This window comes from Stenella coeruleoalba (assembly GCF_951394435.1).
Source record: "Stenella coeruleoalba genome assembly, chromosome: 13".
Lineage (NCBI taxonomy): Eukaryota > Metazoa > Chordata > Mammalia > Artiodactyla > Delphinidae > Stenella > Stenella coeruleoalba.
Window position 1 is genome coordinate 10,374,616 of NC_137159.1, and position 16,565 is coordinate 10,391,180.

Below are 16,565 nucleotides of genomic sequence, written 5' to 3' on the forward strand. Positions count from 1 at the left end.
GCAGGATTATATTTGTTTTATTTATGTGTGGCTGTATATCTCTGTGGGTGTTTCTGTGTTTCCCTGCTTGTTACTGCATTCTTACATATAAATATATAAAATGTAGAGACAAACTTTCTCTCCTGAGAAGATGAGTAATGAGTGAGATCGGAGTTTGTTACTCATCCTTGGCCAACATGTGGTGTCTGCTTAGGGTAGTACTGGTTGCTTTGTGATATTTGCAAGGGCATTAAATCTATACCCCTAACCCTTCTTATATTTATGTTTTTACCCTCCAGTATACCATGATATTTCTTTAAGATTTAAAAGGACGCATATCAAGATGAAGAAACAAACCAGAGGTAACTAAAAAAACTCATAATTTGTTGAAGATAAAGCAGAGAAACTGTACCAATTTCATCCTGCCCTCTATTTTTGCTCACCTTTACCTGAACTCATTTTGAAAACACCAAAATGTAAAGGCCCAAGTTAGATTTAAGAAGATTGAGGCTTTTGGGGAAATAAAAAGCAGTCATCCTACCCAGGCTCTCATGATTAAAACACTTCCAGGGGTGACTGTAGGTGGGAAGAGCACTTAATGAATAAGAAACAATAACGGGCTTCTCTGGTGGTGCAGTGGTTGAGACTCCGCCTGCCGATGCAGGGGACACAGGTTTGTGCCCCGGTCCAGGAAGATCCCACATGCCGCGGAGCGGCTGGGCCCATGAGCCATGGCCACTGAGCCTGCGCGTCCAGAGCCTGTGCTCCGCAACGGGAGAGGCCACAACACTGAGAGGCCCGCGTCTGCAAAAAAAAAAAAAAAAAAAAGTAACTGAGTGAGTGAATAGTTGGGTTTGTAGTGGGAACATTGGTTACTTCTAGACAATTCATTGATGCTACTAGCTGGTTCTTTTTTTAAAAAAAAATTTTAAATTTATTTATTTATGGCTGTGTTGGGTCTTTGTTGCTGTGCGTGGGCTTTCTCTAGTTGCGGCGAGCTGGGGGCTACTCTTGGTTGTGGTGGCTTCTCTTGTTGCGGAGCACGGGCTCTAGGCGCGTGGGCTTCAGTAGTTGTGGTGCACGGGCTTAGTAGCTCTGTGGCATGTGGGATCTTCCCAGACCAGGGATTGAACCCATTTCCCCTGCATTGGCAGGCGGATTCTTTTTTTTAAAAATAAATTTGTTTATTTATTTTGGCTGCGTTTGGTCTTAGTTGCTGCATGCGGGCTTTCTTTAGTTGCGGCGAGCAGGGGCTACTCTTCGTTGCGGTGTGCGGGCTTCTCATTGCAGTGGCTTCTGTTGTTGCAGAGCACGGGCTCTAGGCGCACGGGCTTCAGTAGTAGTGGCACGCAGGCTCAGTAATTGTGACTCACGGGCTTAGTTGCTCCACAGCACGTGGGATCTTCCCGGACCAGGGATCGAACCCGCGTACCCTGCATTGGCAGGCGGATTCTCAACCACTGTGCCACCAGGGAAGTCCCTGGCAGGCATATTCTTAACCACTGTGCCACCGGGGAAGTCCCAGATGGTTCTTTTCTTACAGCTTGTTCAGTTCCACTCATTTATGCTCATCACCAAGTATTGACTGAGCATCTTCTGTGAACCAGGTGCTACACTGAGCTCTGAGGTTTCAGAGATGGACCTTCTTCCTGTCTTGGAAAGAGCAAGCAGGCAGAGTTCAGGGTCATGGAGCTATGCCAGTCATGCCCAATGGTCTCGAGGTGTAGAATTCTTGAACGTTCTGATTTGTGTTTCACCTGTGGTTCTACAGTAAAAATGATCTCATATAACTCTAGGTATACTTACAAGGTCTGGATCAGAAGATAAAATATTAAACAGTATTTAAATTTTTCATGTCAAAGCTTCTCATACAACTTTGCTAGAGCTATGGCATGGAAATAAACCAAGAGAAATAAAAATCAAATACAGTACCTATTGTATTAGTGCACCAGAACTTGCCTTCTGCTTTAAAGTCATAATTAATCATTCATATGCCAGATAAAAACCATTTACCTTATTATTAGAAAAAGTATTGAGTTGAACACTTAGACATTAAGGTTTAGACCTGTGCTGAGGTGTGTCCCATGTGGTAGTTGCGGCCTGTGTGGCTATGGAGCACGTGAAATGTGGCTTCTGAGAGACCCTGTAAGTGTCAAATACCACCAGATTTCAAAGACTTAGTATAAAAATAAAATAAGAAATATCTCAAAAATATTACTGTATTGATTACATGTTCAGATGATAATGTTTTAGACATATTGGGTTAATAAAATACTAAATTCAGTTTTACCTGTTTTTAAAAAAACTTTAAAAAGCATATCTGCGAGAGAATTTAAAATCATATATATGGCTTACATTTGTGGCTTGTGTCATGTTTTTGTTAGACATGTTACTTTGGATACATCTTTACCTGAATGATTTTGGAAAGACTGCTACCATTTTAATTGCAGAAGTTACCTTTTTTATCTTCCCTGTCTTCTAATCAAAGCTGTAGTTTTCAGTCCTGCCTTTAAGGCATGTGCTGAGGTCCATGCCTGGTTAATCAGAATGTTAAGAGTCTAAATTTGGGCTTTTTCTCTGCATCATTCCCGCCTGCATCTGCCAGGGGCTGATCTAGGCTCTGGGGATACAGCAGTAAGCAAACAATATCCTGGCTCTCATGGAACTCGCATTCTGCTGAGGGGAAACATCGGATAACAAGTTCGGCTGAGTGCTTGAAGGCAGCCATCAGGGTCTGGTTTGCAGGGGAGGGCATGGGGAGGGAGGAAGGAGGCCACCTTCACTAGTGTGGTCAGGGAAGGTCTCTTTGAGGAGGATGTATCTGAGCGAGACATCGAAGGTAAGAAGGGGTCATGCAGGGAGAGCAGGCTGAGGGAAACACTGAGTGCAAAGTCCTTGCGGCGGGAAGGCCAGCACACAGAGAGTGGTGTCTCTGGATGAAGTTGGTGAGATGTCAGTCACAGAGCAAAGAGGGCTTTGAAGGCCGTGGAGTTCTTTGTTCCAGTCGACCCTTGAACAGCACGGGTTTGAACTGCTCGGGTCCACTCATACTCGGCTTTTTTTCTAAATACTACAGTGCTTCACAGTCCGTGGCTGGTTGAATCCATGGATGTGGAACCTTGGATATGGAGAAACTGAGGACATGGAGGGCCGACTATAAGTTAGACTCAGATTTTCCACTATGTGGAGGGTCGGCTCCCCTAACCTCCACACTGTTCAAGGGTCAACTGTACTTATTTTAATTCGAGGGACAGTGGGAAGTGAAGGGCTTTAAATAGGGAGTGATGCGTTTGCTTTGTGTTTTTAAAGCTCTCCCTAGGGAAGGGATTACAGGTAGACAAGAGTAGGGCGAATGGCTGGAGGGGAAACCACCCAAGATTTAGAGGCCAGCAAGGAGGTGAGAAGGATGGGCCAGTCGCTAGGAGGAAGTCTGGGAGAGGGTGTGTTACCGAAGCTAAAAGAGTTTTTCCAGGAGGAAGTGGATGTCTCTGCTCAGTGCAGCTGAGCATTCAAGGAGGTTGAGAACAGATGTGTCCCTCGAGTCTTAGTTAACATGGACATGGGGCACCAAGAACCTTCAGGCATCTCTGTTAATCTGAACAGCCCTGTTTTTTTTGCCCATATGTTTAAGAAACTTATATATTATTTCTTTAATCCTTATAACATCTCATTTAAATAAGTGTCATTGTGGAAGTTAAGTAAGTTGTGAAGTGTCACCCAGCTGGGAAGTGGTGAAGCCGGAATGTGAACCAGCATCCCCTAAATCCAGAGCTGGAAGCTGTGCGAAGCCAGCAGGTGATGCCGCCTGCACCGTGGGCAGTGGGCAGGTGTTTGACTTGTTCTTCCTCTTTCTAGGTTATGGCCTCCGCTGCCACCGGGCCATCATCACCATCTGCCGGCTCATTGGCATCAAAGACATGTATGCCAAGGTCTCTGGCTCCGTCAACATGCTTAACCTCACCCGGGGCCTCTTCCACGGGCTGTCCCGCCAGGTAACTTCCCTGGGCTCTGAAACAGAAGGGCTAGTTTGTCTGTCCTTTGTGTGCTCTGAGACCACCGTCTCCTGGGCTGTCCTGGAGTTGCTCTCGGGCCACCTGAGGACTGGGCATTCTTTGTTGTCTGTGGCTGCATCAGGTTCGTTAATCCAGCTGACGAGTTAGTTCATGAGAATTATCCTGTAAAAAAATACTCTATGGGTGTTTTGAAGTTTTAAAATTAAGTATTTTTAAAAGCCAGTAATTATAATCTGCTTTATTATGGAAAGAATACCCGCTTGTTCTAAAGCTTCAACAACATAAAGATGTAAAGTAAAAAGAGAAAGTCTCTTTCCTAATTTCGTCCGTTCCTTTGGAACTGGGGTGAAGCCCCTCGGGCACCTCTACTCGAGAGCCGTCTTCAACTGAAGCACGGTCAGTTTTCATGTCACCTGTATCGGTAGTTCAGAGGGACATCTGAGTCAGTAGTAATATGAACATTAGTAGTTCAGGTTATTTCTCCACATAGATGGGAGCTCTGGGCCCCTGCCCAGCTCACCCCCTCAGCCTCGGCTAGGCTCACAATCACTCCAGCGGTAGGGAGGAAGGGCTGTCGCTGCACGGGGCCCCCGCTTCTGGGCTGCCTGCTGCCTCTCTGCCAGCTCGGTGGGGATGGCTTGTGCCTTGAAAGGATGGGTGGACCTTAGCAGAGCTGGGTGAGCAGAAAGACAGCCAGGTTCAAGAGACATTTGCTGAGGACTTTGACAGGCTTCCTGACAGAGTGTGATGGCTGTTTCTGAATAAAGTGATCCATGGAATAATTGTAGCCGTCTCTGTTTAAAATAGGAAAATTAATTGAAAGAAAAAGCTTTGCGTAAAAAACTTTTTTTGAACAGCTGTGTTCGTGTGTGTGTATGTGTGTTTGTGTGTGTGTGTGTGTTACTACTGTCTAAAACGTGTGTGTGTGTTAGTACTATCTAAAACGTCCTTCAAAAGCACTTCTAAATTTACACTTACTGTTAAGAGGTTTAATTGTTTGATGTAGCTAAGATATTTGTTTTAGATAGGTCATATTTATGGTCAAGTAGACCTGTTCTAAAATGCCATCAGCTATAAAAAGTTGCATTGTGCTACTCAAAGGAAAAAATGACACCAGTGTAAGCAACATGCCACTGATTATAAGACACTCCAATTTAAATTATTTTATGTTGTTTTTTTTTTATGAATCAGCTCTTCTCTTTTCTAATTTCAAACGTATATAGAATTAGAATAGTACAAGATGCGCATAAAGTCTGGAAACACGAGATTGTACATTTCTCATGGTATTTTAGGTATTTTAATTACGATCAATAAACCATCTATTGAGTTCATTCGCCTTTTTCCGATTTTTATGGCTACCTTCTGTTATGAATCCCCATGGCTCTCTTATACAGCATCAACAGTTAGCAGCTCATGGCCAGTTTTGTTTCTCGAAACCACCCCCAACCAGCCCTAGTCATTTTGACCCAAATCTCAGATATCAATTTATTTCACTCATAAATATTTTATCATGTATCTCTAAAAGATAAGGATTAAAAAGGACCCAACAATACTAATATCATACGTAAAAAATTAACAGTAACGAGATATCAGACATCTAGTCAGTGTTCATAGAAATGTATCCATTTGTCAGATTAAAAAAATTTTTTTAATTAATTTATTTATTTTGCCTGCTTTGGGCCTTTGTTGCTGTGCACGGGTTTTCTCTAGTTGCAGCGAGCGGGGGCGACTCTTTCACTGCGGTGCGCAGGCTTCTCATTGCGGTGGCTTCTCTTGTTGCGGAGCACGGGCTCTAGGCCTGCGGCTTTCAGTAGTTGTGGCACGTGGGCAGGCTCAGTAGTTGTGGTGCACGGGCTTAGTTGCTCCACGGCATGTGGGATTGTTCAGGACCAGGGTTCGAACCCGTGACCCCCTGCATTGGCAGGCGGATGCTTTTCTTTTTTTGCGGTACGCGGGCCTCTCACTGTTGTGGCCTCTCCCGTTGCGGAGCACAGGCTCCGGACGTGCAGGCCCAGCAGCCATGGCTCACGGGCCCAGCTGCTCCACGGCATGTGGGATCTTCCCGGACCGGGGCACGAACCCGTGTCCCCTGCATCGGCAGGCGGACTCTCAACCACTGCGCCACCAGGGAAGCCCTAAGATCTTGTTTTTAATCACTCTTAAATAATTCAGTAAACAACTAAACTTGATATTATATTACCTGGGCCATGTTTCCTGCTGTAATAATCACCCTCGGTTAATGAATTTTAAAGAGTTGCTACATTTTAATCAACCAAACAGTTTTGGCCATGCAAGATAAGTATCAGGGCTGGACCATGTTAGACCAACCTCATAGACCTAACCTCGTGTCCTCAATTTGGTCGTGTCCAGGAAACCCATCAACAGCTGGCTGATAAGAAGAGTCTCCATGTTGTGGAATTCCGGGAGGAATGTGGCCCTCTGCCCATCGTGGTTGCCTCCCCCAAGGGGGCCTTGAGAAAGGATCCGGAGCCGGAAGATGAGGTTCCAAACATCAAACTGGACTGGGAAGATGTGAAGGCTGCCCAGGGTATGAAGCGCTCTGTGTGGTCAAGTTTAAAGAGAGGCGCCACCTAGGCCTCCATCTGGCCTGGCTCAGCCTGGCATCTCTTGCTTCTGACACCTGGGAGAGACTCAACCCCTCACACTTTGTTGATTTTTTTTTTTTTTTTTTTTTTTTTTTTGCAGTACGCGGGCCTCTCACTGCTGTGGCCTTTCCCGTTGAGGAGCACAGGCTCCGGACGCGCATGCTCAGTGGCCATGGCTCACAGGCCCAGCCTCTCAGTGGCATGTGGGATCTTCCCGGACCAGGGCACGAACCCGTGTCCCGTGCGTCGGCAGGCAGACTCTCAACCACTGTGCCACCAGGGAAGCCCTCAACCCCTCACACTTTGGATTGTCACTTTTTTTTTTTTTTAAAGGAAAGGCCAACCTTACATTTCTTTATTTACAAATAACAAATAATTATAGATTTAATTTATTGAGTACGTCATATATACCAATTACTGTGATAGGAACTTTACATACATATCTTAGTTAAAAACTACTTTAAATATTCATTTAAACTAGCAAATTAGGGAGGCAGGGCTTCTAGTCTGACCTAATAAAAAATAATATGCAGGGCTTCCCTGGTGGCGCAGTGGTTGAGAGTCTGCCTGCTGATGCAGGGGACACAGGTTTGTGCCTGGTCCGGGAAGATCCCTCATGCCGCGAAGAGGCTAGGCCCGTGAGCCATGGCTGCTGAGCCTGCGCGTCCGGAGCCTGTGCTCCGCAATGGGAGAGGCCACAACAGTGAGAGGCCTGCGTACTGCAAAAAAAAAACAAAAACAAAAAAACTAAAGAAGAAAAAAAAATAGCCTATTGTATTTACCCATGTTTTTGCTCTTTCAGTCGTTCTTCTTTCCTGATATTCCGAGAGTCCTTTTGTCATTTTGAGTGGGGAAAAGCCAAGGTCCCCTCCTGTGTGTCTCCCTAACTCTCACAGTACTACCACACTCCCGGCACTTCTGACAGCAGATGTGGGGGGTTTCCCCTCACCAAGCAGTCGTCTGCAATACCAGCTACTTGTCCTACAATTTAACTCAATTCTGACACTGTCTACCTGGAGGTAACATCAAATTCCACTGGTTAAAGGCTCAGTCCCTCAAGACTGCCCCCACCCCACTTCACACCAATTGCAAGTCCGGCTGTCACCTGTGCTTCTGACTCAGCAGCTGTAAATCAGAGGTTACCATGACTCCCTCATTGTGTTTGATAATTTGCTAGAGTGGCTTACAGAATATAGGAATACGGTTTATTTATTGCCTACCAGTTTATTATAAAAGGATATGATAAAGGATACAGATGAACTTCCAGATGGAAGAGAGACAGAATTTTAAAATTTTCATGAAGTCTAATTTGTCTGTTTTTCTTTTGTTGCCTGTATCTTTGGTGTTCTGTACAAGTAATTATTGCTAAATCCAGTGTCGTGAAGCTTTTGTCCTATGTTTTCTTCTAAGAGTTTTATAGTTTTGGGTCTTACATTTAGGCCTTTGATTTCTTTTGAGTTTGTTTTTGTGTATGGTGTTAGAGATCAACTTCATTCTTTTGCATGTTGATATCCAGTTTTCCCAGCAACATTTGTTGAAAACACTGTCCTTTCCCCATTGAATGGTCTTGGCACCTTTGTCAAAAATCATTCAACCATATATACAGAGGTTTATTTCTGGGCTGTCTATTCTATCCCATTGGTTAACATGTCTGTCTTTATGCCGGTACCACACTGTTTTCGTGACTATACCTTTGTTGGATATTTTGAAATCAGGAAATATGAGTCTTTCCGTTTTGTTCTTCTTTTTCAAGATTGTTTTGGCTGGTCAGGTGTCCCTTGAAATTCCATATGAATTTTAGGATGGGTATTTCTGTTTCTGCAAAAAATATCTTTGGGATATTGATAGGGATTGCATTGACTCTGTAGATCACTTTGGGTAGTATTGACATCTTAACAATATTAAGTCTTCCATTCCATGAACGTGGGTATGTGTTCACTTATTTACATCTTCTTTAATTTCTTTTAGCAATGTTTTATAGTTTTCATTGTACTTTCACTTCCTTGGTTAAATTAATTCCTAAGTATTTTATTCTTTTTGATGCCATTTTAAATGAAATTGCTTTTGCAATTTCCATTTGATAAGGGATATTGGTCTGTAGTTTTCTTGTAGTGTCTTTGGCTTTTCTATCAGGGTAATGGTAGTCTCATAGAATGAGTTAGGAAGTATTCCCCCCTCTTCAATTTTTTGGGGAAAGTTTGAGAAAGATTAACATTAATTCATCTTTAAATATTTGATAGAATTCAACAGTGAAGCCACCAGGTCTAGGGGTTTTCTTTGTCACAAGATTTTTGATTACCTACTTAATCTCCTCAGTAGTTATAGGTCTATTCATATTTTCTATTTCTTCGTGATTTAGTTTTGGTAGGTTTTGTGTTTTTATGAATTTGTTCATTTCGTCTAGCTGACCCAATTTACGGGTGTACAATTGTCCAGTATACTCTCTTATAATCCTTTTTATTTCTATAGAATCAGTATTAACAACCTTAGTTTTATTTCTAATTTTTTAATAATTTGAGTCTTCTCTCTTTTTGTTCTTAGTCCATCGAGCTAAAGGTTTGTCAATTCTGTTGATCTTTTCAAAGAACCAACTCTTGCTTTCATTGATGTTTTTCAATTATTTTTCTATTCTCTATTTTGTTATCTCTGCTCTAATCTTTATTATTTCCTTCTTTCTGCAAGTTTTGGGTTTAGTTTATTCTAGTTCCTTAATTTATAAATTAGGTTGTCAATATGAAATCTTTCTTGGTTTTCAGTGTAAGCATTTATAGCTGTGTAATTCACCCTTTGCACTGCTTTGTTGTGTCCCATAAGTTTTGGTATGTTGTATTTTCTTTTTTATTTATCTCTAAGTATTTCTAATTCACTTTGTGATTGCTTTTTTGATTTATTGATTGTTTAAAGTGTGTTGTTTGATATCTACAAATTTGTGAATTTCCAAGTTTTCCTTTTGTTATTGATTTCTGACTTCTTATTGTGGTTGGATAAGTTACTTTTTATAATAGTTATCTTTTAAAATCTGTATGACAGTTTCTGGCCTAACATATGATGTAGCCAAATTTTCTGATGAGATCTGCTGGTAGTTTTAATGAGGATCCCTTGTATGTGATGATTTACTTCTTGCCTCTTTGAAGATTGTCTCTTTGTGCTTGTCCTTTGAAAATTTGATTATAATGTGTCTTGGTGTGGATCCCTTTGAGTTTATCTTACTTGGAATTTATATTCTAGATGTTTATATTCATGTCTTTCATCAAATTTGAGAAGTTTTCAGCCATTACTTCTTCAAGTGTTTTATTCTCCCCTTTTCTCTTTTTTCTGAGACTCCCACAATTTGCGTGTCGATCTGTTTGATGCTGTCCCACAGGTCCCTTAGCGCTGTTCATTTTTCTTCAATCGTTTTCTTTCTGTTCCTCAGACTGATAATTTCTTTAAGTTAATTGACTCTTTCTTTTGCCTGCTCAAACCTGCCTTTTAATCCCTTTAATAAAAATTTCCATTTCAGTTATTAAAATATAGCTACAGAACTTTTTTGTTTGCTTCGTTCTAGGTGTTCGATATCTTTATTGGTGTTTCCATTTTGTTCGTACATTGTGTTTTTTGGTTTTGTCCCCATCTTCCTTTAGTTCTTTGAGTGTCTTTAAGACAGTTGTTTTTTTTTGTTTTTTGTTTTTTTGTTTTTTTAAGACAGTTGTTTTAATGTCTTTGTTAGATCTGCCATTAGGTCTTTCTCAGGGACAGATTCAAAAGTAGACATTTTAATGTAATAATGTGGTAACTTCAGAAATCAGATTCTCCTCCTTCCCCAGGGTTTGATGTTTTTAAATGTTTTAAATTTATGTATGTATGTATTTATATTGTTGTAGGTTGCCTCTATGTCAAGAATATGCCAAGATGTAAACTTAAGGTCTTCTCAGGTCTTTTCTGAGTCTGTGCCTTTCCCTGGGTATGAATGGTCACTTTATAATGTTCCTTGTATATGCAGCTCCTTTTGAACCTCCTACTCTTTAATGTGTGACCCCCAAAAGGTGAAAAAGAGAAAAATAAAGAGAAGGGGAAAAGGGCATCATCCCTTTAAATCTCCTTAAAGTCACTTCAGCTGGAGGTGGAGGGACTTCGAACAGTTGTGGGAGGTGCAACAAAATTAGCCACCAGCCTTTTTGTCTACACCTCTCTGATCAGAGGCAACAATCAGTGATCAGAGCAGAGATCCCTGGTATTTGGGGGACAGGGTCCTTTCTGCACACCCTGGCTTCAGCAAGCTGTGTGCAGGCTGCTCCAAGGACACTTGCACAGCTGCCTGCCAGGTGGCTTAAAGCAGGGGTGGGGAGCTGCTACTGTGCTGAGTGATGAAACTGACCAAAATTAGCCACAATTTACCATCCATGCATTTCCCTGAAAGTCAGAAACCTTCAATAGACTCCACAATTCCAAAACAGTTACATCAGATTCTGCCAGCACAGTTGTTATTTAGATGGGGAGACAGATTCCTGGTGCCTGCTACAACCAAAGGGTTCTGAGAACCCTTTCTTGTTGCCCTTGTTCTCTGTTCCTATTGTTGTCTTCCACCCCTATCTGCTTTGTGTGTGTGTTGTTATAATTGAGCATTTTATATGATTCCATTTTCTCTCTCAGCATGTCATTATACTTTTTTTTTTTAGTGGCTGCCTTAAAGTTTCCAGTATAAACTTACAACTAATCCAAGTCCACTTTCAAATAACACTGTACCACTTCATGGGTAGTGCAAGTACCTTATAATAATAAAGTATTTCTAATTCCTCCCTCTCGTCCCTTAATGTCATTCTTTTCACTTGTACATAATTTATAACCAATGATACACTGTGACTATTTTTATTTTGAACTGTTATATGTTAGATAACTAAGAAAAAATTTTTATTTTTCCTTCACTTATTCCTTCTTTAATGCTCTTCCTTTCTTTACGCAGACCCGAGTTTCTGGCCTATATCATTTTCCATCTTTCTGAACAGCTTCTTTTAACATTTCTTGCAAGGCAAGTCTACTTGACAAATTCCCTAATTGTTGTTTGTCTGAGAAAGTCTTTATTTCTCCCTTGCTTTTGAAAGATAATTTTACAGGATACAAAATTCAAGTTTGGTGAGATTTTTTTCCCCTCAATACTTTAAACATTTCATTCCACTCGCTTCTTACTTGCATGGTTTCTGAGGAGAAGATGGATGTAATTCTTATCTTTGCTTCTCTATGGGTGAGATATTTTTTCCCTTGGCTTCTCTCAAGGCTTTTCTTTACCTTTGATTTTCTGAAATTTCAGAGGGTACTTTTTTTTTTGGCCATGTGGCTTGTGGGATGTTAGTTCTGTAACTAGGGGTTGAACCCGGGCCACAGCAGTGAAAGCCCAGAATCCTAATCACTAGGCCATCGTGGAACTCTCTGATTTTCTGCAATTTCAGACTTACACATATATTGTCAAATGATTTTTGACAGACTCCATGGTAATTCAAGGAGGAAAAGAATAGTCTTTTCAACATTTAGTGCCTGGAACCCTTGGATATTCATATGGAAAAAAAAAAGCTTGACCTTACTTTAGGCTACACACAAAAGTTAGCTCGAAATGGATCATAGACCTAAATATAAATCAATAAAATTTCTAGAAGATAATCTTGAAGACCTCAGGGTAGGCGATAACTCATGTCTTAGAAACACAAAAACATAAATCATAAAAAAGATACATTGGTAGACCAGTCTTCATAAAAATAAATGTTCTGCTTCTCAAAAGACAGAAAAAGAAAACAAAAAGACAAGCCACAGATTGGAGCAAATATTCACAACACATATAACTGACAAAGGACTTGTATCTAACTTGGGTCATGCATTCCTCTGACAATATGTACACTTGCTTCTCATTATTTCTTCTGTGCTGTGAATTTGCCAACTTGCTAATATTCATTTTACCCCTGAAGTGGATCCTTATGGTACTTCTGGGTCATTTGTGGACATGTGCAGAGTACTTGGGAATTTGAGTTGCCTGATGTGCACATTCTGGCTGAGGTTGAACAAGGTGGTGCTCTGCTTTCATGTTTCAGCCCTTGTCCTGTAGCCAAGTATCCTTTTCACGGTCTATTTAGCGCCATGTGTTTTGCATTTTTGTGCTCTTTGTTGGCGATTTTACTTTTTAAAATGGTGCAGTTAGTGCAGCACAGTCAGTGCAGCACAGTCAGTGCAGCACAGTCAGTGCAGCACAGTTAGTGCTGACTAGTGTCCCTAAGCGCAGAAAGGCTGTAATGTGCCTTATGGGGAAAATACCTGTGTTAGGCAAGCTTCATTCAGGAATGAATTATAGTGCTGTTAGTCATGAATTCAGTCTTAATGAATCAACCAAATACATTAAATAAGGTGTCTTTAAACAGAAACACAGATAAAACAAGGGGATGTATTTGCCAACTGGTGAAAATGTAGTGACCATAGGCTTATAGAACCTAATGCTGTATTTATCCTAGGAGCAGTAGTTCAGTATTTACCAAGCCAGTGTTTGTGGTGACTTTATAGAACCTAGTTACTGTGAATAATGATAATCAAATGTATATCTGCTATGTATATGTGAAGCATTGCTCTGTTGCATTCAAGATTTCAGAGCTGTTGTTTATTTGATGATTGGAGGGAAATTATTTTTAACCCAAATTGTATACCCTGCTAAACTATTAATCAAGTGCAAAGGTAGAATAAAATATTTTCAAACACAAGCAGTCTAAAAGCAATCACCTCAGTCCCCATTGAACTGTTTCCTAGGAAGTAACTAAAGCATGTCCCCCAAATGAAGGAGTGAGCCAAACAAGGAGCAAGGGTTGTATGGACCACAGGAAACCAGAGAGCAACGTGGCAGGGAGAGAACATGCAGAGTGATGATGAGGGGACAGCTGGGCACAAGGTCCCAACAGGACAACCAATTCAGATTGCAAAGCTCTGGGAGAGACTTATTAACGTCAAAAAAAAACTGAGGGAATATCTGACACATCTCACAACTTGAGAGATTTAGAAAACTGCTACAGTATTTTGGTTGAATTAATGATAATAGAAAAAAATAAATCCCTCCCCTTTAAAAACAAACACAAAACAAAAAACCACAGATATTAACCCTACGGGAAATAAAATTATTTTAAGGAAAAGAAAAGTAGTCATGTTACTGACACTTTGGATTCAGGCCCCAACAAAGGCCCTTCTGTCCGGCATCACTTGTGCCAATAGAACGAGAGGGAGTTCGATTCAGAAGCGAAGGGAAGTTTTATTCTCTGATAAAAGAATGGAGAGGTGTGAGCGGCCTCAGAGTACACGCTTTTCCCGAAAACCTACGGGCCAGGCTGCTCAATCAGGTTCTCTCCCATGGAGGGCCGGTGGGCTCCTGCAGGTCCAGCGCAGGCGCATTGCTCACTGCACTTAACACTGAAGGGCGGGGCAACGTCTCTGCACACCGCCCGCCGCCGCCATCTTGGGTTGAGTGTCTTGGGCACCGTCTGCGCACGGCCCGCCGAGCTGAGGTGTCAGGCGCAGCCCCTGGCTGTGGGAACTCTGTCTGAAGTGCCGGGTGCAAAGCCACTGCTCGAGGCACCCTTTGACCAAGTGACACCAGACTGAGCACAAAGGAAAAGAGAGGAGGAAAAGAGCTTAGACTTTATTATTCAGATTCTGTTTTTATATACTAGGAATTGTTAATGAGCTTTGCCAGTGACGCTAGTGCCCACCCTCTGGGCAAGTGACAGGAGAGCCGTCTTGCATGTCGCTTTGCTGCCCTTGTCCCGGGCACCTCTCCCTGCCTCCTGCCAACTCCGGACCCCGGCGGCTTCTGCAGCCGCGTCTGTTCCTGTTCACAGCTGTTCTGGGAAATGACTTCTCTGGGCCCAGGAGACTGGAGCTCGCGGAGTCCAGCTGGGGCTCCTTACTGCTCCTCAGGGTTGGGGGTGTGAGGGGGGTTCCATTCCCTGTGGGTCTGTTCTCTCACCCCAGCGGGAAGAAGAGTCTCCTTGAGAGAAAGGCTTCGGGGCCGGGAAGGATGGGATCCTGGTGGCCAAACACCGTTAAATCCTTCCTTGCAGATTTTCAGGGTCTCCTGCTAAAATGCAACATCCTCGGGAGCCGTAGTCCCTTTAAGCCCGAAGGTGAACCGGGGCAGCTGAGAACCTGTATGGAGCTGGGGGAGCGGGGGAAGCAGGTGCTCGAGGGGACCGGGGAAGGTGGGGAATGCGATGCTTCTTCGGGGACGGCTCCTTCCCTGCCTGGGCGCCCGCTCAGCCTCCCTGCTTCAGGGCTGGGCTCAGCCTCTTATAAGCGGCGTCAGCGGGGCGTGATCCAGAGGCTGCGCCGTGGAAACGGTGACCACGCCTGCCTGGTAGGATCGCCGCGAGGTGACGGCAGAGAACACGTGGGGAGCTTTTAGCTTCCGTCCCACTGCGGGTGCACGCCAGCCACTGGGGGCCCTCGTGTGGATCCCAGGAGGGAGCAGAGCTGAGCGGGTGGGGGGGGCAGGATGGGGGCCTCTGGTGACCACGTGGCAGCTTCCTCTCCCCCTAACCCTCCCCCACCTCCCTGCCTGGTGAGGCCAGAGTCCCCTGCGCCTTCCATTACCGCTGAGGGCTGTGCCGGGCCACGGAGGACACCCTGTCGGGAGACCCCCGAAAGGGTCCAGGATCTTTCCCCTGTTAGAATCAGAGGCCAGAAATCCACCTACTTAGGAGAGTGGGGCGAAGGGCGGGCAGCCCTATCAGAGCATCTGGAGGAAGAGGCCAGCTCTGCAGGCACGCTGTGTCGGGGTGCATTCCAGGCATTGTTTGCCCAAGGCAGGGCACAGGCCGAGACTGGAGGCCCCTGCCCCACTTTTAGAAGTGAGGGCTTGGCAGAAATATGCTGTCTGTCCACCTGCACCTGCCCTGCCTGCCATCCCTTCCCGACCGGGGCGATAGGAATGAGTCCCAGGAGGGGCCTTGGGACCAAAGAACTTCTTCCTCCTGGGAGCTGTTGAGAGCCCCTCGGTCCTTCTAGCCTCACTGTGTCCTGTTGGGGGGTGGGTAGGGCGAGCATCTGCAGAGAAGCAACCAGTCAGGGCATCTGCCTGGGAGGTGGGGGTGGGCGAGGTGCTTGTAGGGTTAAAGAGCAGAGGCTGGTGGTGTGGAGAGCAGGACACCGGGAGCAGGCTGGGTGTGGGGACGCGTCGGCATCGTCACAGATGTTCGTGGTACAGTGTTCAAAGAGTGGGCTGGGTGATCTGTGCCTGACTCCCAGGGACGGCCGTGCCCCTCCCGAGCCGCTGGTGGATGCTGTCCGGTGATTCGCAAGGTCGTCATCCGTTCTTACCCCAGAAACTGAAGTCCGCAGGGCAGCCGGTGGGGCCCAGAGCCCAGGCGCTGAACCTCCACACTCACAGGGATGGCTCTTTTTGACCTCCTGCCCTGTGGTCAGTGCAGGTTGCTAATTTAGCCCCTCTCTCTGTTCTGCCTCAGTGCAAGTGGCAGAAAGCGGTGGGATATCTTAAAAGAGGAAGACACAAGGCCCTCAAGGTCCTGTCAGTGGACACTTCGATTGATGCTGCGTCTTGGCGACTGTAAATAATGCTGCAGTGAACATGAGGGTACAGGTGTCTCTCTGGGAGAGTGATTACCTTGTGCTGAGTGAAGTAAGTCAGAGAAAGACAGTGTATGATCTCACATTTGGAATCTAAAACAAACAAACAAAAACTACCTCATAGAAACAGATCAGTTTTGTGGTTGCCAAAGTGGGGCTAGGGCGTTGGAGAATTGGGTGAAAGTGGTCAAAGGTACAAACTTCCAGTTAGAGATAAATAAGTCCCGGGCATGTTTGTACAGCATGATGACAATAGGTGACAACACTCTCCTGTATATTTGAAAGTAGCTAAGAGAGTAAATCTAAAAAGTTCTCATCTCAAGGAGAAAAGATTGTGTCAACTATGTGAGGTGATGGATGTTAATTAAACCATTTGTAGCAT

The 16,565-nt window shown here is 43.9% G+C and overlaps 1 protein-coding gene across 2 annotated transcripts in view; it reads left to right on the forward strand.

Annotated features, from left to right (window-relative positions):
- The window catches only part of MRPS5 (mitochondrial ribosomal protein S5), a 30,033-nt gene extending 18,657 nt beyond the window's left edge, over positions 1-11,376 (forward strand). For both annotated transcript variants that reach the window (XM_079941038.1, XM_079941037.1), the window contains exons 10-12: positions 279-341; positions 3,835-3,971; positions 6,363-11,376. In XM_079941038.1, coding sequence (XP_079797164.1) covers positions 279-341; positions 3,835-3,971; positions 6,363-6,587 — 425 coding nt within the window. In that variant the 3' untranslated portion in view covers positions 6,588-11,376. The remainder of the gene's footprint in view (positions 1-278; positions 342-3,834; positions 3,972-6,362) is intronic.
- The last annotated feature ends 5,189 nt before the right edge of the window (positions 11,377-16,565 follow it).